General features: G+C 46.1%; 1 protein-coding gene across 1 annotated transcript in view; it reads right to left on the reverse strand.

The window, feature by feature from the left end:
- The window catches only part of col27a1a (collagen, type XXVII, alpha 1a), a 57,212-nt gene that overhangs the window by 29,087 nt on the left and 4,129 nt on the right, over positions 1 to 23,996 (reverse strand). Inside the window, exons 3-10 of the mRNA XM_084035496.1 lie at positions 18,328 to 19,844; positions 15,180 to 15,233; positions 9,913 to 9,966; positions 7,886 to 7,939; positions 7,726 to 7,779; positions 2,124 to 2,168; positions 518 to 571; positions 116 to 160 (exon numbers count right to left, since the gene is read on the reverse strand). Of these exons, the coding sequence (XP_083891622.1) occupies positions 116 to 160; positions 518 to 571; positions 2,124 to 2,168; positions 7,726 to 7,779; positions 7,886 to 7,939; positions 9,913 to 9,966; positions 15,180 to 15,233; positions 18,328 to 19,844 (1,877 nt within the window). The remainder of the gene's footprint in view (positions 1 to 115; positions 161 to 517; positions 572 to 2,123; positions 2,169 to 7,725; positions 7,780 to 7,885; positions 7,940 to 9,912; positions 9,967 to 15,179; positions 15,234 to 18,327; positions 19,845 to 23,996) is intronic.

A 23,996-nucleotide genomic window follows, 5' to 3' on the forward strand; every position in this document is an offset into this window, starting at 1 on the left:
GCCTTCCTTATAAACATCATCACCGTTCCTGTCAAAGCATGAATGTTAGTCGTTGAAGCCGATCAAATCAGACGTGAGCGGCTCGTTTGAAGGAGAAGACGTTGGGTTGACTTACCCGGACGCCTTTAGGCCCCACTGGTCCTATCGGCCCCGGTAAACCCTGGAACACAAAGAGAGGAACTTTATTTCAGCCGGCCACCACTTCTAAATAATATAGATTCCCAACGTACACTGTGAATGTGTCATTGTGTGGGTGGACTCAGTGACAGGCATGTCTGTACAATATAGTGGAATAAATGGACCCATTCAGCTTAATGCTCGTTTCTGAGGCTGAAGCTTGTGATCTTGTTTTCTTTGACCACTTAATTTTTTGTTTTTTTCCCCCAAATATCCCAGTATTTACCCAGATATTTCCCTCCAAGTCAGCTGTTCAAAATAACCTAATTCCACTTGGCCCTCTGCCCTTCCCATGGCCCCGACTACAACTGTACCAGTCACAGCAGAGGATTTACTGCACCTGCCTGCCAGGATAACCTTTGGCACCTGGGCTTCCAACTGGACCTTGCTCTCCCTGCAAGAGAGGGAGGGAGAGGGAGGGAGGGAGATGGGGTGGGTGATCAAAATTACAGCAACACAAAATTCACAGGTGAGCCTTTCTGCACTAAGTTTCAGAGGGATGGATGTGTTTATTTGCTAAATTATGACAGAATGATCAGCGAAGTGAACTTAAATCACTAAAAGTCAAATACGATTTTACTGCTTTACTTAGTCAAGGTGATATTAGTCTTAAATATATTCTATACTGTCATTTAAAACGGTGTATAAAGTGTATAAAGTGAAGCGGAGTAGAAATACAACGTGTCGTGGACAGAAAATATTCAAGTAAAGTGAGTATTATAGTATTATGTGTGTGTGTGTGTGTGTGTGTGTTCGAGCACTAGTGTTCATGTATAACTTCCTTTGACACACTCCGGACGTGCAGCCATGTGCGCTGCTTGCCATCCCCTCTCTTGGATAAATATAGTGCATAATGCGGCCAGTTAAAAGCCAGAGGAGCGTCTGGCTCGGAGGGAAGTTTGGACCCTTTAACTGGCCGGCGGTGAGGCGGGGGGGGGGGGGGGGGGGCTCGGAGCACCGGCTCGTTAGCGTATTACAGTAACAAAGAGTCATCAACACTTCACGCACTCCAGCTGGCCTTTGCTCCCGGTGGCTGGAGAGAGAGGACCCGCGCTGCCAAACAGACTCTGTGATTCACATTCAGCTCTGTGGGAAAGAGGGGGGCGTCCGAGGATGGGGAGAGGAAGACGGCGATGGCGAAGGGAGAAGACGTACTCCTTCTCCGCGGTGAGTGTAGTGCGGGAACTCCCTGCGCCGGTGACGTCACCCGGGACTTCAAAAACAGTGTGACAATGAGCAGAATGTTCCACTCTGCTTTCCATGACTCAGGCCTTTTCCTTAATACCAACAGTAGTATGACCCGGTCCCACTGAAAATAGCTCGTGAGGCTGGATGCTCCACACTTAAAATAGTCCTTTTGGGCCGGACTAAAACCAGCCAAGAGTGCCGTCTCCTCCCACTTGTAGCAGTGAATAAAAGACTTCATTGAAGCGATATCCCCCGAAGAGAGGCAGAGAGGAGGAGGGGAGGAGGAGGAGGAGGAGGTCAGGTTAGCATCGAGGTGAAAACGCTGCAGAAGAAAGTCACACAAAAGGAGAAGTTCCTCCAAAGCGGCAGCGTGATCGCCGTAAGCGTGTCACTGTTGGCCCAGTTGGCTTCTTCCCGGTTCTCTTCTCTCTATTTTCTCCCTCGTTGGCCGAGCGTTCTGATATCCTGGAGAGCATCACTGTCGGCCAGATGTCTGTCCTCACCAGCCCTTCATAACACACTAATCTAATCTGGCTACACTGGAGGCATGCTCACACAAAAACACACACACGGTCTGAGTGGATGATGACTCTTAAAGAATGAGGTGAGACATGAGAATATGAGAGGTTAGTCATCACCACTTCTTTATGCACACCATGCATAAAGGAAGAAAGGAGGATGATAACATTACATCATCATGGGAGTGATGGACTGTTCTTCTGATAAACGGAGGAAGAAGAAGCAGCAGCTATACTTACAGGCTCTCCAGGGAGTCCATGTGGACCAGGGTAACCCCTCTGTCCCTAAAGAGACAAACATAAAGACACATGGGGAGTTAGCATAAGATAAAAGGGAGAGGTGGAACAAAAAAACAAACCCACAGACATTCTGAAACGGTTCACAGATGAGGGGGAAAAAAAGCCCACAACAAGTGGAGTTTTGTGCAAAGTAAAATACGCGTGTTAGCGGTGACAGCGGCCGAGTTCAGCGCCGCGCTGCAAGGAATCAATCTGCCGTTCTGACAAGGGGATCAGACTTTCCGTTGGCCGTGTTCACAGAGGCCCGGCCAGCGTCATGGCATGGCGGGGATATAAATGCCTTCCTGTTTGAGTCAGATAGCAGGTTCCTTCCCTCCAACGGCGCAGACATAGTGCTTTTCTGCAGCTCTGCTGACTCAGGCAACACGGACCCCCAACAAAGGACGGTGGGGGAAACTAAATCAAAAGGTAGTTAGACGAGCCTTTCCAGACCACAGCTTGATAGAGTAAGAGAGGAATTAAAGCAAAATAAAAACAGCGGGGCAAAGAAAGGAAAGACTCCCGTTGTCCCGTTTTCCTAAACCACAGCTCCAGAGAAGCGAGCCAAGACTCCCCGAGTTCCTGTAAACCATCGTCCTGACATCAGCCTGCAGCAGGGGAGAGGAGACATCCCTCCTCTCATTATGTTACATGATCACTCTCATTGACTCACACCTTCACTCCAAACCGCCACTGTCAGCATTCAGACTCCAGACGCACTCCTTAAATCAGCACGGCAAACAAAATCAATCGTTGTTTGAGAGCGAATCTTAAAATATTACACCCATGGCTGCAGGATTAATCTACATTTTATTCTCCCATCATATTCTTTGTTTGTTAATATTATAATATTGCAAGATCATATCATATCCTATCTTTGACAAATCCTAAAGCTTTGCTTTTGGAGAACTTCTCTGTCTCGCTATCGGCTCACACGATCTGTTGCATATCGTCAAAAGACCACTAGGAGGAGACGCTCGGAGATAAAAACGCACATTAAACAAACGGAGATGTCACCAGGTGATGACAGACCGCTGCTTTATCACGTGTGTTTTCCATCAAAGCTGTGGAGAGAACCAGATTTGACTGATTGTCTGTGTTTTTCCATTTGATGTCGGGCAGTTCAAATACTGTGTTGATGCGTTTATGTTTGTCTGACTGGCCTACATGTGCCTAAATCTGCCTGATTTTGATCTCCACTCTTCAGGGAATGTGGTGACCTGTTGCCATAGAAACACATGTGTGAACACAAAAGGTAGGAAAAGAAACACATTCACACAAAGATACATCACACACACCGTATTATTATTACATGGCTTACTTATAGTACAAACATGTGCTGCGGCTTATGTTCCCAAGCTGCACTGTGAGGTCCACACACACACACACACACACACACACACACACACACACACACACACACACACACGTACGTACTGTGGGTTCTGGGTATTAAGCGTACCCTCCCACCCTCGGCCAGACCATCTCAGATCCTTATCTCGCTCATTACGAGCTCGCTAATGAGAGCGGCCGTTCCCACCGGTCCTGCCTGCGTTTAGTGCTACTTGCTTAACAAGCATGTTTGTTCAATCAGATAAACCCACCAGAATGCCTTTCATTTACAGCAGCTCCACGGCAGCACCCGTAACTCCTACCCCACTAAGCCGAGGAGCACCACAGGGAACGCTAAGCACCTTTTGGCAGGGATGAAATAAAAGAGATACTGTGTCTGCACCAGAGGACATGTCATCCCTCTGACTCCTCACAAGCTCCTCTGCACACACTTAACGTTGTGGGTGTTCAAGCCTCATGTCTGCTAACAACCGTACACCACAAGATGATGAATGTGTGTCTGACACTGTCTGCCTGCGCTGGACAACGCCCTGGTAGCTGTATTATACCCATCACCTCATTAATCTGCACTTTCATCTCTCTCTCTCCGTTTTCCCCTCTGCAGCATGGAGCCAGATGATTGCCCGGAGCGGTGGTCTGGCTCCATGCATGTGCTGCATGTGCAGCAGGACGTAAACCCCTCCATGCGGATGTCTGGCAGGCAGAGACGCAACAAACAACTGCAGGAACATAACAGGACGATTTGGTTGAAATCTACCCCGGATGGAAAAAAAAAAAACAGCCCTCATCCTTTCCTGCAGAATCACGATTAACTGCGAGCACGCAGGGAGACGGAGCGTTTCCTTGTGATTCTTGTGAACATGCCACGAAACTGATGGTTGATTTGAATTCTCCCATAATTACGACGATGATGATGATGAGCATGTGGTTTTGTTAGTTTGAACAGTGGGCAGGCGCTAAAAGAGGAGAGTTTGGGTTTGGAACTGGTCTTGGGGAGCGTCAGAAACAATATCGAGGAAAACTAATATCAGTAATCCACCTTCAAGGCCCTGCAGGGAAACAGACTTTGTATCTGTAGGATATTCTCGTGAATGGTTGAAACACAAATGGAATATGAGGATGAATTCTTAAAAATACATACGCACCGCCACCATGTCACCCATTATTGACCCTAAAATCCTCCCACATGGATATTTGGCGTGCACATATGTGAAAAGCACATGTAGGTGCTTTTATAAACAAAGACCCAACATAATGTGTCTCATGACGGTCGTATTTCCTCAGTTGCATAACAGTAGTCTGTGTGTTTATGACTTGACTACTGTTTTGCACAGATTGACTCTCTAAACGACCTTTTGGGACATTATATTTGCTTTTGTAGTCTTCTTAACTGCCTGCAACTCTGCTTAAGAAACATTATTGTTCAAATTAGATGCTGTATGGCTACATCTAGCAAATGTTTACATGGCACAGGCAGTTAAAGACATTTTATTTTAGATTTTTGGAAATATGCATATTTGTTTTCTTGCCAAGAGTCGTGTTTTGTTAATGTGGAGCTCGAGACAGGAGGTAATTATCTTGAGCATATAGACATAATTGGATAATTGTGTAACACTAACATCTCCAAGATGACTGAGACAAAGAAATCCGTTAACATATACAAGCTCTACTCAGAGCTGCAGATTTGAACGCAAACTTCAAGCATAATGTCTTAAAAACCCTGCAAGTTAAAATGCAACTGTACGGTGATGTATGTCTTGGCTTTAACGTAGAGGAATAGTGTGAAAGACAGATGTGGAAAACACAGACGGACGGTGAGAAGAGACAGATCAGCTGGAGGCCGGACCAGACGGAAGGACGGAGGCGGTAAGGTAAGACGTGTGGCTTGTAATGTGGCCTTGTAGTTGAGGTTTTGGCGTCCCCTCTCCCTGACCCTGCCCGCCATACTGAAAAGCCATTCAGGGAGTCTGCTCGCTAGAACAAACGTTGTACACAGCGGAACATGCTTGGCTTGTCTGCCGGCGTAAAATCACACTCTGCTATCGCACGTTCAGAGCGCCGCTGCTTTCTCCATTAAAAGCTTTCCATGGAAAAGCAAATTCCAGAATTCCCGGCTGATAAAGCGCCTCCTTGTGTGTGTGTGTGTGTGTGTGTGTGTGTGTGTGTGTGTGTGTGTGTGTGTGTGAGAGAGAGAAGGTAGAAGGGAAAAACACAGAACAGAGGAAAAGCTGCTGTTGTCCCGTTTTCCTAAACCACAGCGTCAGAACGAGCCAACAGAAACGACAGAGCTCAGGAGAGGAAGAAACAGCACATGGGTGTTTCAGGGTGGCCCGACACCGCCATGTAATTGCAATTAAAGTCATCACTGCTTTACAATAACTGTATTGAACCCTGCAGAGGGCAGGCGGGACTTTCCACCTGGGCAAAAAAAACAACTAAAAACAGAACAAAACAAAGCCTGTTTCTAGACAGCAGTTTGGACCTTGACTCACATCCCTGTCATGGCGGCGCGACGGGGGAGGCATGTCGGGTCACGATCCATTAACATCACCAGCGTGAGACCCGTGAGACGTTCATGTGCATTGTTCAGCGGGTTAATAGTGTGTCCGTGAAAAGCTGAGTCGCCGAAAAGGCTGATTTAACAAGTTTCCTGTACAGTCATCGTGTCTGTGGTTCACTGACCAATACCTGAGGCACGCTGCGTTGATGTCAGCGTGTGTTTACGAAGTCGCCATGGCAACAGCTTCCCAGCACGATGATGCCATTCTGATGTGGCTCCCGAGGGGCTCCCGCTAGAACGCAGGGAGCATCTGCTCTGCTCGTCTCCGTGGTAACAGGTAGGGGGAGTACGCACTTTCACTTGACCTCGCCAGGTGATCTTACCTTTATCTGCTAATTTGTCGCTAATCCCAGAGTTCACACACACACACACTGTCACCTGAGTCACATCCCACCGGCAATCCCCGCCGACATTTAGCTTGAAAGAAATCTGTGAGTGTTTTTTCCACCCGGCTTTACATTTTCCATTCCGACCGAGTGTGTGTGTGTGTGTGTGTGTGTGTGTGTGTGTGTGTGTGTGTGTGTGTGTGTGTGTGTGTGAGACATGCAACTGGACACACAGATACACAGAGAAGAGCCGACTCCTAACAAAAGCCATATGTTGAACTGGAGGCAGCGGTCCAACCGCGTCTCTGGGAGTCGGCAGATACACGGCGAGGCCCTTTACGCCTCCGCTCAGATGCACACAGTCCACCTGCTCGATCCAATCACTCAGAACTCATTCTTTATACTTTGTTTGAAACGTGTGCATCAGTGCACCCCGTTCGGTTTGGATATATACGACGTGACGGAGAGCTATGAGATGTTCTTTTGTGTGATTACATCTGTTAAGAATAGAAGAGTGAAACTGATTATTTTACTTCAGATGTACCAGTTCATGTGTACATTTAAACCGATTTTAATCTGGAAGTTATTTAACAATATTATAGAAAGAATTATTGTTGATATATTGAACACTGGCAATTTCAACTACTTATCATTTAGCAATCTATTTAAACCATTAAGTAACTGTTTAGACTTCTCTACTAAATTGCTAACGAGTCTGTGTTTATTTCTGTTTATCCAACAGAACTTCCGATTCTTCCTTGTATCTTCTTGCATCTGCAGAAGCCCTTTAAAAGGTATAGATACAACCGGTTGGGAATCATTGATGTCTTGAACACACACACACTAACTCAAACTTTCCCTGTGGAATCCCTCTCAGCCTTTGCCTGTTCCACTCCTCACCGTCCCCGACTTAAGTAACATCTAAGACGCTGGTGATTTTGTGTTTGGAGTGCCTGATCCCCGTCCTCACTCCCTCTCCATCCCTCATCCCATCCTTCCTGCCAACATTCAAACCCCTCGGTGGCCGACCGGCCAACACAGATGGGAGAAACAGCCGAGAATTAAAGAGGAGACGAGGAGAGATCTTCACAAAGACGAGTTGGTTTACACAAAGACAAACTGATGCATAGCAGACACAACACAAAGACAAAAAGGGGTTATGAAATGGGTTATAAAAGGGGTTATGAAATGGCGACAATGACTCAGCTAAACGTTCTTTTTCTGGGCTTCCCCAAACGTTTCAAGAGCCTCCCTTTTCACAGTTCAATTGCAACATCAACTCGTAAATGTCCAGAATTTATAAACCTTGAATTGTGTTTCTTACCTTCCGACCTTCTTGGCCAATCAGTCCAACCGGGCCAAGAATCCCTGAGTCTCCCTAGAACAGAAATTAGACAGCAATTAGAAAAGCTGGAGGAGAGCTCGCCAAGCAAAGGCGTCGTTACTAATTAAGGGAGCTTGTAAGAAAAGGAGGAACACAATACCTTCTCTCCTTTAGGTGCTGGACCAGGTGAGATGCCAGGGTCTCCCTTCCTCCCCTGATGACCATAAAAACACACAAAGGAGGACTTTGTATGGGTGAAAATTACACAAATAAACCAAGTCTCTGACCGTATCGGACTCTGGCAAACACCTTCACATTTCAGAGAAAAGGTGACAAAAGCTGGCTCTATAAATCCAGATAATACGAAGCTGAAAACAACATGAATGAGGTGCTGCATCGCTGATAAATTCACTTTTACAGAGGTTTTTCTTAGATCGCGTGAGTTTCTCACACACACACACACACACACACACACACACACACACACACACACACACACACACACACACACGCACACACACACACACACACACACACACACACACACACACACACATGCTTCATTGTGAGGCAGGCAACAATAACGGGGCTTCAGCACATCAAAGCTACGGATCGGAAATTAGCCGGAGTGCTGAGTGCGCGGACCCCTGCTATTTACGACTTTGTTTCATTTATCCGACGATGAAAGAGCAAAGATCGCCGCGGACCCCGAGACATCAAACGCCCCCGAATCATTCTCTCAACACACCTGCCAGGAAGGAGAAGAAGGAGTCTGCTCGGCACCGAGATTTTACCCTTCGTTCACCGAGCCACGCTTTCAAATATTAGTTTGTTACTAACTAATATACTTTCTACAATATAATTTCAATGTTTTGGGAAATACTAACAAAGTCTAATACAAAGTCCACTCACTAAGCACCTATAAAGCTCACTTATTACTCTGTTGGCCGGGTGAAGTGACTTTCTCTGGCTTCCTGCTCCCGGGGTCTGGCATATGACTCTGCATAAAACCACGCATGTTGGTTTTTGTATGGATTTAACGAACAAGATAAAAAACGTGTTAATTATTGAGGATTAGAGGTCATTTTTTGTGATTTTGGACAGAGCCAGGATAACAGTTTCCAGTCTTTATGCTACGCTAAGCAACCGCTACCGTAGCTTATGATTTGAGTCTCGTTAGTGTCGGAAACTCTTTGGGGAATAAGTTGAAATTGTGTGGAAATACACTTATTTTCATTCTTGCCGAGACCTAGATGAGAAAATAGATGCCGCTCTTCTGTCTGTACGGTAAATGTGACGCTGCAGCCAGCAGCTTAGCCTAGCTTAGCATAAAGACAGGAAACTGTAGCTCCACATTTAGCACGCAGAGATGACAGCGGGATCAATCTAAGCAAATAAACGCAGGTAGCAGATGAGGGTGAGAATCGGTTTCAAAGAAGTTAAAAGCGAAGAATGAATGTAAATTTCATCGACAAGGACAAACACCGTCCATTTGGGCGACCTGGGGAGGTCAGGGCTCCACAGCTGCAGTTTTCATCAATGAAAGGCATTTTTATAATGCTAACTTTGACTACAGGTAGTGCTGTGAGCACAGGGTGCCGGGGGGGGTCAAGGGTGTTTGCCGAAGCATACATCAGTCCAGACAATGAGATGAGGGATGCAGGGAATTTGTCTTGGGTTAGGGTCATCTCCTGTTCACACGTTAAAATTAGACAGATTTATTTGGAGTTCTCACTTGCAGACTAATGTCTTTCCCTGGAGCTCAGATAAATCACTCGGACTCCCCTGGTTTCCACCTAGCCTTCTCTGACTCTCAGTTGGAGACCACGAATAGACTCCCATTCATTTTGGATGAAAAAAACAAAAACATTTGGGGCTTAAATCGAGCTAATTTTATAAATATATAAAATATATAGCCGGTCCTGACATTCCCTTTGGCAACACAGGTGTTAAAGTGATACAATGGTCTCCAGCTACCAGGTGCGACTTGTGTGAACTTAGATGGCCTTGTTGCTCTTTAAGGATCCCAGGATCCCATGGGATCGTCATTCACCTTAAAGGCAAGAAACGACCATAAACTTCTTATTAAATTAGTAGAGGTGCATTATCACGGAATGGAAAACTTCTAGACAAAAAAAAAGAAGAAAGACAGACTTGTGATCATTAGACTAAGAGGGTGTAAGATACCTTGAGCCCGGGTGGACCAGCTCGGCCAGGGTTTCCATGGGGACCAGGGGCGCCCTGCAGGAAAGCCAGTGGGAGAAAAAAAACATAATCAAACAGCGATCGAGATCTCAATCAATCATCATATTGGGATGGAGCTCGTGCAGACTGTGGCTTTGCTACTATGAATGAGACCAGAGGAGGGGGGGGGTTTAAAAGTCTGTCTGGAGAGCCTCAGCTTTCATGCTACTTTAACCTATTTTCCTATACATCAGCTGTGTGTGTGTGTTGGGTGGTGAGGTATTTGGGGGGGGTAGAACCTTATGGAAAATGGGGGTCTGTGGAGCTGCTTCACCATATGGATGTGGTTTTCATGCCCCACGTTGCCTCCACACTCCCCCACATCCACTCACTCACACACACTCACACAAACACACGTTTGCCAGGCCTTTTAATGAGTAATACAGATCATCTGGTATCATAACATTTTGAATTCCTCCGCCGGTGTGCATTTCTGTCCGCATTGGCCGTGGCCGAGAAGAACGAACACAACAGTGTCTGAAAGCAAACAAAGCGAGAGCTACAGTAGCAGCATATTGGTAATGTGAACCATCTCGCCCCCATCCAGCGCCCCCCCACGGGACGGTTTAGCAGAAAAGCTTTGGAAGCCAGAGATTTCTTTTTTTTTCTCTCCTCGAGTTTAAAACTGCAGCTGTCAAGACAGAAACAATAAAGGTCTCGTTGCTTCGTCTCCAGCATCCATCAATCTGTCTACCCTCCTCTTCCTCTGAGTGACTTTCTTTCCACGGATCTCTGACCTCGCTCCTGACCTCCACGTGGTGCGGCACCCGTGGGCCCCTCACCCCAACCCTCGGAGTGGGTCAAGGGTTGAGCGAGGCAGAAAAAAACGAGCCAGCGATTGCTTTAAGAGCCGGGTCAGCAAGTTTCACTGAGGCGAATCAAAACAAATCAGGAAGACATTACATTAGTGATCTTGTTAGATTAAAAAACAACATGTAGGGACATCCAGACAGGCAGCTCTTTATTATCTAACAGATGGGGGAAAAGAAGTAAAGTGGGGATCGGGCTGGGTTATACCGCTCAAAGTTCAAAAACAGAAAAGACATGGCGACGTAAATGTGGTCTGCTGAAGCTGCTTTGATGACATCTGATTCATTCTCGTGAATGAATAGGACTTTAAGTGTGTACGGTGATGTCTGATAGGAAACACAGAACTCCAAACTGATATTCAAAACAGGACTTAAAACTGCTGTTTTCATGAAATCTGATCCGTTTCTAAATTGTGATGTTTTACAAATTTACAAGTTTTAAATATGTTTGCCCGTTGGCCTCCCACACACACTCTCTTCCCCCCTTTTCGCTGTTGTGCCTTAAATACACTTACACAAACGAGACATGTTTCAATTACATCCCTCAAAACGAACCCTGCGGCTCGCCGCAGCCTGGGCAGGACGCTGGTAGGCACGGCCGCTTGGCATCCACGTTCGGTGCCGTGCTCTCGTGTCCCCACGCTCGCACAACAGGTGTCTAATTAGAGAAGACCAGGGTGGGGTGCACCCAAGCCGAGGGCTATCAAATGAAAAAAAAACACCCCACCAACCTCTGGAGGGCGTTACCGTGGCTACTGTGGTCATAACGCTGCTAGCTCTGTGCGATTCATTATGATTCTATGTTGAAATCTGAAGAAATGATGGCTCCTAACGTTTCGTGTGATGGTAACGTGCGAGCTGCACGCTTTGAGGCGTATAAATATCTCTGCTCGGATCTACATCAACACCATGTGTGGAACTCGGAGCCAAGAAATATTGTATATGCACTCAGATCTGGACGTATGACATCACTCCAAAGGTTACGTTCCCATGCAGTTTTTTTTTAATGGCCGACGCTGTAAACACAGGCTGACTTTCAACACTGGCTCGTAAAAAGGGTTTAAGTTTAAATGTATATACAGTCGCCGTATTAAAGATGAAAGAGGCTCCGTGTGATGCCGTGCCAAATGTGAGCCGAAGGGGCAAAGTCTGATAAACTAACGCTAGATCAAGAGCATGTGAAACCGCTGGACGTCGTCTTAATTAAAGATCCCAGTTGGACACGCGCTCACGCACACGCTTGAAATTTGGCCTCCGGGGAGAGAAATATTTCACTGATCGTTAAAGTCGCGACAGAGAGGAATTTGCAATATAAATTACAGTAAAAACATCATAATAACAGAAGCAGACGGGTGAAATAATTAAGCCACGCTGGTAAAACGCCAAACTTATGAATTTATCTGCCTTAAAAATCTAAATAAATGATGCAGTGACCACTATATGAAAAAGGAAATAGTAAGTATTTTCTAGGCTTTTACAACAATAACAGTAATAGCTCATAATGGCCCACGACAGGTTTGAATATTACGACGGAAACCCAGAGAGCATTTAAAAATCGGGTATTAAAAACGCAATAAAGTGCCCAGAGATTGCATAAAAGCGAGTTGGAGCGCGGACAACGATTCAAGCTTATGACAGCAATGTTCCAGAGGAGAGATCCGTGTCCACGCTTTGCACTGGGAATTATTAAAGACCCTTAAAAAGCTGATGTGTTGCCCACCAAAACAACCCGAGGAGAACACCGTTACTCATTTAGTCCGTTAGAGTTTTTCAGGTTTCTATATGAAAAATCTGGAATCTGAATCAGCTTCTCGTGCAGGTGAGGGGGAGGAGGTAGCATGAGGAAAGATGGCCGACACTCAGACAAAGACCCTTTTGACCCAGCGGGCTCCAGACTCCAGGTCTTCGGATAGATACCCGGCACGTTTTCCTCTCGCACCCTCCTACCACCGCCCGTCATCTCGGCCCTGACAATTCCACGGACACCTAGCAAAAGGCTTTCTTTTTTCTTTTGACAGTGGTTGCCGTGGCGACGGCGTCTCACACTCACATGTGTGGGATCGGAGGTCAAGGTTCATGAGGGTGGTGCACGGCGGGGGCTCAATGGTGCTCTGTGTGTCATCACGCAGACTTCCAGTAATCCAAGGCTACGGAAGGTCATGCAAAAAAAAAAAAAAAAAACTCCCCCGACTGGAATTAATTTTTTCACCTAAAGAGATGATGCTGATGATCTACTCACACACTCCACCTCTGAGTCTCTGTTTCTGCATCTTGCAGCGTAAATTCAGATTTTGAATTAATTCATTTTGAATTTCTCTTCCCAAAATTGAAACAAATAATCTAAAATACACAAATACATGAATTTGTGAATGAGAGTTTGCAAGTGCGTCAATTATGTGTGTCTATGCAGCTCAGTGTTTGCACACACACACACACACACACACACACACACACACACACACACATGGTGGCAGTAAATTCAACTTTATAAATGCTTTTGTTTACAGGAAAAGCTCCATAATCTGTCTCACTCTTTATATAGGGAGGTCATAAACGCCGCCACATATGTCTGCTTTAAACAGGCGTGGGATTAGCGCCGTAGCAAGCACACACTCCTGTGTGAGTGTGTGCTTGTGTGTGCTTGTGTGTGCGTTAGACAGGACGACGATGTGAGGTCAGAGGCATCAAAACCGAAGGCCTTTTTACAAGTGCTTCTTTATTGAACGGGCTTGTTCTTCATTGTTTGCACATTGCAAAGCGACCACTTCCACTGACAATGCCACAGGCGGCTCGGCAGCTGGTTTGGCTGCGGTTGTCAGAGGCCACGTCTAAGCCGCCAGGATGTAAATCAGTACGAGGTGATACATACATACTGCTGATGAATGAGGTTTGAGACAGGGGGGGAGGGGGAGGGGCTTCACCAAGGACACTGTCTGAGGGGAAACGGTATGACCAAACCCGTCCAGGATTATGTAGCAGTGTGTTTTTGAAACACTTGAATAGAGAAATTCTTCTTAAAACCCTTGTTTCTTTTTTTAAAAAAGCTGATGAAATAGATACACTCATACTTACATAAGTTCACACAGCTCATTTTTTTAGATTTTTAAGCCCAATTAAAGTTTTATTCCAGGTAAGTTTGATTGGGATCATAAGAAATCCACTTAGTCTCGATGTTGTGGAACTGCTACTGGAGGGGGGGGGGGGGCGGAAGGCTTAAATAGCTTTAATTAGAGCCAGACAAAGACCTCCTTATACATCTTTGGTGGTGAGGGTCTCACAGGCACAGACGGATCCAAACAGTAAGCCATAATTTAAAAAACACACATTTAAAAAGAAACAAGCAGCTACATCTTTAGACATAAAGCGTCAATAATTTACTGTATATTGATGTATTTGTATGTAAAATTTAGATTATTCTACTGTTCTGACTGACTGTCGCCTATTTGTGTTTGTCTTTTAGTTTAAATACTAAAACAAGGAGTCAAACGTTTGTGAGAGATTGACGGGGAATATGTACCGAAATTTCATCCGTGCGATATTGTCAAGATATTTTCCTCAAAAACTACACATGTCAACCTGTTGGTGGCGCTACTGGAAAAGTCACATTTTCATGACAGTCCATTCAATAATCATTCAGATACTCAAAAGCAACAAAGTCAGAGTTTAAAACATCAGAGGGAAGCGGAGGAAGAAGAGGAGCATTCCTCCGAGGAGAACCCTGCGAATGAGACTCTATCTATTTAACGGCCTCGGAGAAAGAGGCCTTTCATTAGTGCAGAATGGGATTCCTATGAAGTGTTGGTGCAGCCCGCTGCAACAGCTCAGCGAGGAGAAGAAAGTCCAGCGGAGGCCATGTGTTCTCTGTCTGTTTACAGTGCTTTTATTAGGCATCCTGTGGCACAGCCAGCCTTTTGAAAGGCCGTCTTTATAGGAGCTTTCCTGTTTATGCTTAGGGGTGGGAGGTCAGCACTCGCAGCCCCGTGCTGAATATGGTCAATCTGCCTGCATAGGAAAACTTTGTGTGTGACTACGAGTGTGTGTGTGTGTCAGCTGATGGGAGGGATTTAAAGCGATGTGGGAGCCCCGGCTTGGGTTATTATTGTAACGTCAGAAAATGGTCCGGGGACTTTGCCTCCGAGGCAGGAACACACACATACTGTCCTCTCGGGCCCGTCTTTTCTGAGTCACCTCCCTGCCTTACCGACTGTTTGTGTTTGTGTCAACACGTACGTCAGCAGCAGTAGCAAACACACAAACAAGCGCACACGCATGCAGGCGGACACACACAGCAGAGCTAAATAAAAGAGCACACTTCTTCACACGTTTGAAAAGAAATCTTGGGGTTTAACAGGAAATAAAAACATTTCTCGAGGTTAAAAACGGAAGTCCGAGGAGACTTACCCGAGGACCCCTTTTGCCTGGCAGGCCCGGCTTCCCCGGAGGTCCTTGTAGTCCCTAAAGAGAGAGGGGGAGAGTATTGAGTGACAACATACAGGTGATTCTCTATCAGAACCATCAGGTCATTAAGACTCCTTTGTGCTGCCGGTGGCTGCAGGGTAAAAAAAACGACACCTTTTCCCCTCTGAAGTAATTCCATGTCAAGGTGATGAGAGTTCAGCCTTATCCATCAGGAAGTTCTTAGCCTGTGTGGCAGGAAACCATAGAAACAGTAGAAATAACAGGTCATTTCCTGCACCGCTCAATGCCCCTGTGTGGCTTTATCAGCCGTGTGCTCCTTCGTTTTCTTTTAATCAAAAGAGGGGGGGAAGGAGGAGTGAGGAAAAACAGAGGAGGGGGGGCGAGAAGAGCTACCTGAAGAGCCCGGGATCCCCATGTAAATGTGCATCAAACCTCTATATTTAAACCCTTTCCTATCTGTAAATCATTTCTACTATGCTGTTAAATGTGGTGCCTGAGATAACAGATATGAGGAACTAGTAAAAAGGCAGCAGCTACCATAAAATGCAGTTTTTGTATGTGAAATTTAGTCTATGGCTTAAGGTCTTAGGTTATTGTGATCATCTAAAGACATATATTGGGGGTCTAGTGTATCTGAGGATTATCATTTCCCCCCCATCTCTTCCAGTACCACCTCCATGGTGGAGACCACCACCATTGTTACAGGTGGCGTGCTCTCTGGTGGCCTAGAGGAGGCGTCGACATCAACACATGCTCCCGTCCGTCTACACACCTCCACCTCCTCACACTCGTTTGTTTATTCCTGCCGTCCTTCCTCTTTCCACCTGTCCGTCTTAAACACGTTTCTGATGTGTTTGTCGACTCTCTAGGGGAGGTAGAAGCAGTCTCACTAAACTGAGTACGCCACATTTCAAGACACAGTCTGATGGCTGGTTTCAGTTATGAGGTTCAGACTGTGTGCCTGTGAGGAAGTTAGAAACTGATTTGTCCCACCTGGCAACAAAGAGTCGCATGTTCAACGTTTCATTTAACGAGTCTTATTCCGAGCTACTGGAATACAAAGTGCAAACACTTCTATAATCTTTTTCTGATTTAAAAGTTCTAATTCTGCCAACGTTGAAGCAGCTTTCAGTCACAAATTAACTGGAATACCGAAATGAAATTTAAACTCACAGCTTCTCAATTTCTAAACTCAATTTAAGCAATCACATAAAACTCCAGAACATAAACAACACATTCAGGTTTTTTCTTTTTAAAAAAGAAGAAAAAAAAAAAAAAAAAAGCAGCAGCCAGGAGCCAAAAGTGCTTCAAATGGGGAACTTTGCCAATCTCTGCTTGCACTGGATGTTTCTGCTGGCAGCCGGTCTGCACAGTGGAAAGAGACTCTAAATCACAGTTCCATTGTGTCTTTCAGTAGGAGATTCTTAATGCTGCAGGCAGCAAGCGCGATGACTGATAAGGCTGTTGGATTAAACCTCAATGAAGGCTTTTCATTGGCTGCTGAAAATGTGTGTATAAGAGTGTGTGTGCATGACTTCATGAAATCCAAACCATGCTGAAAAAGGAAGCGTGACTGGGTTCATCTGGGATCTCCTGAGACACACACACACGCATACAAATACACACACATGCACACTTTGAGAGGAAGCACCTGTTTAATCCCCGATACCTTCTCAGAATAAATCTACAAGTGAAGTCTAAGTATGTGATCCCGTCAAATGACTGCATTTAAGTACCAGACAAAACATAAACTTTCCACCTAAAGACTAGAAATGAGGCGTAACGGAGCAGTTTTCTGTGCTTTGGGTGTTTTGGCACAGTTGTCATTTAGGCATGACAAAGTTTTTTTGGCCTCATCTAAGTGTGCCAGACAGTCCTTTGGTAAATGACCTTAATACTGAAGGAGACGGGTAAATTACCTGCACTAGCGTTTTCTCAATGGCTGCAAAGTTCCAGTGTTTGGTGTGGACATCAGCATGGATGCAAATTAGCCAACCCTTTACACACCGCACTCTCCAATCTACAGCAGCAAATTACAGGCCACTACAACCAAGGAAGGTGTATCAAACACACGGCCGTGCTCACACCATTCACTACCAATGACTCAATCACAAGCTCAGTAACCCACCCAGAACGTGTCGAGGTGACAGCGTGGATGGGAATATTTTCTGTTGAGAAACAGACGCAGTTAACACCCGCAAAAAAAACAAACATCAATTACATCAAGATGCAACTGAGATGCCGGGTGTGATAAAAAGGTGAAAATAGACCCGCCTGTCTCAGTGTTTTCCCCTCCTTGTGATTTACTAAAGGCCTAGCCTCCTTCTGCGCTGCATAGGGAAGCTGAATGATGGTGTTTACCGACCGCTTTGACCCTTGACCTAGCTTTCAAAGAGGGCCATGAGACCTCCGCTAGCCCTCTATGACAGAGGAATCTGGTGCAGAGACGGCAAGGCGTCAGACCTGACACGTCACACCCTGCCTGGAGGGTTCAATGCACAGGGGAAGGAGGAGGGTGGGATTTCTAACCTGTGTGGGAAAGGAGATAGTGCCGCATTAACCTACATATCTGTGTGGCTTCTTATTTCGAAGCCCCCGAGCACTAGAACAAAAAAAAACCCTGGTCTTAACCAATGACAAAGACCAGCACGGACTGGTTACGTCCCTACTTCACTCACTTTCATCACTTTACAAAACATAAACCATCAAACTCACCACCTGCAGCTGCCAGCATAAACAGGCCCAGACATAGACTGTGTGTTTATTCATCCTGATTTTTGTAGAAGTGCTACATGCCAGGCTGGTGACCACAGCCACAAAAGGGAACCATACTGCATCAATCTTTTCCTGGCACCTTTTCAGCTTCACAAACACTTTTATGATGCCATTTCCCTGTGTATTCCTGTTTTCTTCTAAAGTCATCCATAGCCTGGGCCTCTTTTTTTATTGCCATGCTTCTGTGTTCCACCGGCAGCACAACATCCTTAAAACATGTCGTGTTAGCTAACCCTTGATCCGAGAGTGCCCGACCACATGCATCTGTTGTACATTTACTACATTTGCTGTATTTTGTGGCACACACACACACAGAAACACCCACTAATCAACTCAACAGACCGGAGGTGCTTACCGATGGGCCTAGCTCTCCTTTCTGTCCTACAGGTCCGGCCAGCAGGGAGAACTGAGTCGGTGGCACATCCCAGCTCTGGAAGCCATCAGTAGCAGGTGGTGTGACTGGGTTGTACGAAGGTCTGGTCGGTCGCGGGGTGACTGTGGCCTTGGTGGTTTTGGCTTGCTTTGTCGGTTTGATGACCTGTTTGGAGACCGGCTTGGAGGTTTTAGCTGTTGTGGTTTTGGAGATGGTCGATTTGGAAGGGGTGACTTTGGCTATCGTTGGTTTGGAAGGGACCAATTTGAGAGGATTTGTTTTGGGTTTGGACGGAGTGGCTTTGGATGGCGTAGCTTTCGGCTTGGGAGGCGTTTTCTTGGCCGCGGTGGGTTGCGGCTTCTTTGGGAGCGCACCTTGTTCTGACAAGGCAGAGTCGGGTTTCGTCTTGGTGAGTTTGGCGCTGGTAGTGGCTGGAGTAGTTGGTTTCTTCTTGTTGTCCGTTGCTGCGATTGTCTTTTTGGAGCTGTTGTGAGGAGTGGGCTTTGGGGTAGTGGGTTTAGAGGGTTTCCGATTTGAAGATTGAGAGGGGGTGGTTCTTGGGTTCGGTGGTTTCGTCGGGGGTACTCTTGTCCTGAGTGGTGCTGTGACAGTCTCAGTCCTGGCCTTGGGAGGCGGGGAGGCCAAACCAAGCTGGACTGTGACTGGCATCACAGTTCCCAGAAAGGGTGTAGGAATGGTCCCAAGGCTTGGCTTTATTGTTTGGGTCGGGGCCACATATCTGACGGCCGAGGCGGCAGCGGCGACACTCTTGGCGAGACTCCGCGCCGTGGTCTTCTTGGGCGTTTCCGGGCCACCGCGTTTAGGGGTAGCAGCGGTAGCCGTGATGTTCGTTTCTCGTGTTAGGATAGGCAACAAGGGAGGAAGGTTAGGCCTGTATGTGTCAGCTTCCCTGCACTGTTTCTTAATGTACCTGCAGTAGTTGTGAGCTGCCTGTGCAGAAGGGACCAGGTCAAACTGGCAGATGGCTCCTTCAAAGTGTGCTGAGGCTTGCTGGTGGCCTGTCCGCCCCAGCAAGAAGGAGCCCTGGAGCTCCGGAGCCGGTCCCTCCTCACTGTCCCACCCAAAGTCTGCATGAACACTCTGCTCTCCGCAGGAGGCATAAAGAGTCACTCGCTGTCCGTTAATCCCCACTGCCAGCTGGTGCCACTGACCATCGTGGGGCTCGTAGGGCAGTGCCACAGAGGTGTTGGGTCCCGTGTGAAGGACCAGATTGCCCGGTACAAGCTGCAGGCCGAGAAGGAGCTTCTTCCGGCCCGAGAGCAGGGTGAAGAGGAAAGCACTGTTGACGCGGTGTGAGCGCACACTCAGGACCAGTGCCAGGTTGGACCAGATGGCCGCTGGGAAGACGGAGCGCAGTGGGGCTTCAATGTGCGCCCGCTGGTTGAAGATGATCCCCGATCTGAATGGAATGACCCCTGCTGGCAGCGAGCGCGACGGTTTCTCTCCCTTGAGCCCCAACTTTTGGAGGATGTCCACATCTGGATAAAAGAGAGGGAGAGTGGAGTTAGAGATGCTCTCTTTTGTAACACAGCATAATAGGAAAATCAGAGAGAATCCAGGGAGAAGGTTCTGCAGATACAGACCAGACTTTTGAGTGTTTGTGTATCCAGGGTCGCCCATAACGTTGGTATAATTTGCAAATGTCTTGTCTTTTATAGCGCCAAGCAAATGCATGAATTAATTGTGACACATAATGTAATCAAACCTGGTCAAAAGTGATGACTGGTGCATCTAAATAGGAATAAACAGAGGATTGTGTCTGAAAACAAAATATTCCAACTTAATGGGCAACATGTGTATATAGTATATTTATTAGGATATTTTTGCATATTAGGTTTTAAGCCATAACATTATCCTTGTTTACATGTTCATTTATGTTCTGTAACCTCAGGCGAAAATATTTCCTGCCATAATCTGGAACCTGGAAATACATCATAATATTATCATCATCTTACATTGGCGTCTGTAGAAAAGAAAAATGGCCACATTCCCCAAAAAATTCAAACATCACACGAGGACGACTGCAGTGCAGAATGCACAAGGACTGTTGGCAGGACGCAGGAGAGTTTCCCACCGAGCATCTGGACTAATAAGAAACATTTGCTCTTGCTATGTGCCCAAACTGTCCCTGAACGCAACACGCATCACACTGCAGTGAAATCATCCACGCTAACTGGGAGTAGAAAAAAAAAACGCAATGGAAAATTGGCAGAACGCTGATGTGTTGATATAGCTCAGGAACATGGGCACTCTGGCAACAAACATTAGCTAGCAGACACGGATGAGAACAACCATGCCGAGGGGAAACTGTCCAACATCTTGACTAGTAAGATTCTGGACTTGTTGTGAGAATTTGCAATTCCTGTAAGGCTCAGCAAAATATTGGAGCCGTCTTTGCCAATTTTCCAACAACAAAACCCGCCTCATCATCAGCAAAATAAAACCAATCTATCTCTTTGCGGGCATACGTGACGGGCGCGGCAGCATCGTAGCTTTATATCGTGTTAGACTGGACAGCAGTTCTCACAGTAATGGAGCTAAAACACTGCAGGGTGATAAAAAAAAAGAAGGAATACAAAGAATAATAAACTCACTGGGTTTTTGAGGGTCACCAAACTGTTTCTTTAAGCTGTCGAGTGCAACTCTACATAAAAATACCTGACTATATATATGTATGCTGATGATAGGGGAGCATGGAGCGACCTCGGATGGCTGCGGTGGCCTTCGCTACAACAGTCAGCGGTTTGCATGCCATCGTGACTATTTGGAAGCGTAATACAGCTTTAAGCATGTTCGCAACAGGTGGCCTCTAAATATTCAATGCTAATTGCTACACAAGCATGCACATTCTTGAATGAGGGCTCAGAATGAAAGCCTCATGTGGCCGTATATCAACAGCTCCAAAGGGATGACAAAAAAAAACATTTGAAGTTTGAAAGCCAAACCAAAGCGCTGCGGCTACAAATCACATCTTTACTTAATTTTGCCTTCCTGTCGTTGGTTGTAGAATTTGTTGTTGTTTGCTGTCAGGTTATGCTATTTCAGCAGGCTAAATGAATGTCATACAACCTTTATTTTGCTTTACATGGAGAAAAATAAAGAAAAATCTATAAACATGAGCCTGAAGCTGCTTAAACAACAATATCCAGCTTCCACTACACCTTGTGAGTTTTTCTACTGATCAAAAATTCTTCCCTATGACAATTAGAAAGGAAAAACATGAGAAACGATATATCCATCCCTTCCCCAGACCTGTGCTGATGGGAAGAGGACGGCTGGTGGAGGTAAATCGTGACGGGAGCTCAGTGGAGGCCGAAGCAGCGAGTACCAGGAATGCACAATGAGGCTAAAGGAGCTAATCCTCTCTCAACCAGCGCTCCTCTGCAGGACGAAGCTAACACGTTGTGTTATTCTGAGGCCCAAGGGACAGAGTTCAGGCTCTATATACATTAGGTGGCAGAATTATATAACGTCCACACCAATTAGCACATCGGAGGGCTCGTTTCGCGCCTCATGTTAATCACTGATATCAACGCATGGCCTCTTTGCTTTCAGGGGCTATAGGGGATTAATGAGCCAAAGGACACCGGCCTCTTCCCCGCTCCTCTCTGTCCTTCCCATCAATAGAGCCAGTTTGGAAATCCAGAACATGACCACAGTAACCACGAGTGAGCGCAGCATCTCCCCGCCTGCAGTTTCCAGCCCTCTTTTTTTTCCCGCCAACTTTGACTCTCTATTCAGGCCGCTTCAGTCTCCGGGGGTCCCGGGCGTTCATTCTCCATGTGAACCGTGATCTCAGGCCCCCTCAACATCGTTATTGTCTCTTGGACTCGGTGTGACCTGTGGTCACCAGGCCTTGTCTAATGGGGACATGTGTACAGAAGCGCTGCTTGTGAAAAGATAGGGAAAAACGTGGGCATAGCTGATGAAAAGACGAGGGGGGAAGACAGATGGGACGTCCCAACGGTTGCCGTGCTGGTACAGTAAGCCATGGAGAGAAAGGACTTCTGTGAGATGCTTCTGTAACACGAGGCTTGCTTCATTAGGCTGCTGACAGGGGGATCAGACTTTATATAATTGCATGGAAAGTTAAGAGCGGGAATCAAGGATCAAGGAATCAGACCTGAGGGTGGAAGCGGCTCCCAACTAAAATGTTTTTTGTGCTGAACGGACAAAAACGAATCGGTCTAGCCGGGAATCATTGAGTGCTTTTGATGCATTCCAGATTTAAGACATTTTGAGTCTGATTCCATAAAACATTTTACACAATCGCATCATTTTCTTTTCAGTGAAAAGCGAGACAATGTACACATGCCTCTCTTACACCACCACTTCTTTATGGCCTTTCTGCGCTCTGTATAGGGCTGTAAGATTTTCCTTGCCTCAAAAAAACATTAGGGCTTTATAAAATAGTCAGAGGAAGAAAAAAAAAAAGAGCTACATGGGATATAGTGTATACCCATCCACAGTGAGAGTCCTCTCTGTGTGGTCTCTTCAGCAGTTATGAACGGGACTTGGCAGTGTGGATCTGTTCTGTACCTAGACTCCTGTCTCCAAACCTCTTTGTTCAAATACCACCAGATTTACAAACATACTGTATGTGAACACACACACACACACACACACACACACACACACACACACACACAGACTTGTGTTTAACACATGGCTGCAGTTCATAGCGTTGCTCTATGCCAAGTCACTCAAGTAGGACAGAGAGAAAGTGCAAGGCTCTTCAGTCTGTAATGTTATCCCTCGTAGAGGATGAAGTCACCGATTCACATGAACACACTCACAAAGGTCTCTCGCTCTCTCTCTCTCTCTCTCTCTCTCTTTCTCCGGTGAACCATTTATGATATCCGTGATCGGAAAAAAATCATCCCCGCGGTCGATACGTCACACAAAATCTCCCCATATTAGGAATCACGTTATGTTATTCCATTCAGAGACAAAACGTCAAATATTATTTCTTTAAATTGTTTTTTTTTTAAATAAAAGCCAGTCACTTAAAAGAACAGTCGTAAGCTTTTACGAGTAAAAAAAAAAACGGTTTCAGCCTTGAGTTGACATTTGGTTTTCTGTGGCTGCGTCGTGTCGAGCCTATTGAACTCGCTGTCGGGTTCAATCCCGATAATTGGAGTAGAGAAGGGGGCCGACTCACTGGACTGTATCTATAACTGCCAAACGGTAGAACAAGTAGCTGAAACGATCAGAAGCCGGACGCCGGGTCACATCAAGATGAATGTGAGTCCGATATTCATACTTTTAGCCCTGGTTTTGGTCTCCACCATCCCCTGAGGGAAGATATCCTGTAGCTGCTGAGTGCTCCACTGTGATCACCAGCTACATGCGTCTGATGTTTGGTGTTGAGCAGCCAATGCACAGTGTTAAAAGGAAGCTGCAGAATCAGGTGACTCCTTCCAACTCGTCACGTCATCATTTGCTATAAATTATTAGATTTTTAGATAAGATTTATCCAGAACGTTGACGTCTCCTGAAAACTGTAAATCAAAAGACGTGAGTAATGGGCGGTTTCATCTTACTCAGCTTACTCAACACTTCGTCGTCATGGAAACGTAGACTTATAGCGACGTGTTTACGTGCGTGGGGCGATGAGCGAATAGGTGAAG

The sequence above is a fragment of the Eutrigla gurnardus genome (genome assembly GCF_963514095.1).
Source record: "Eutrigla gurnardus genome assembly, chromosome: 19".
Taxonomy (NCBI): domain Eukaryota; kingdom Metazoa; phylum Chordata; class Actinopteri; order Perciformes; family Triglidae; genus Eutrigla; species Eutrigla gurnardus.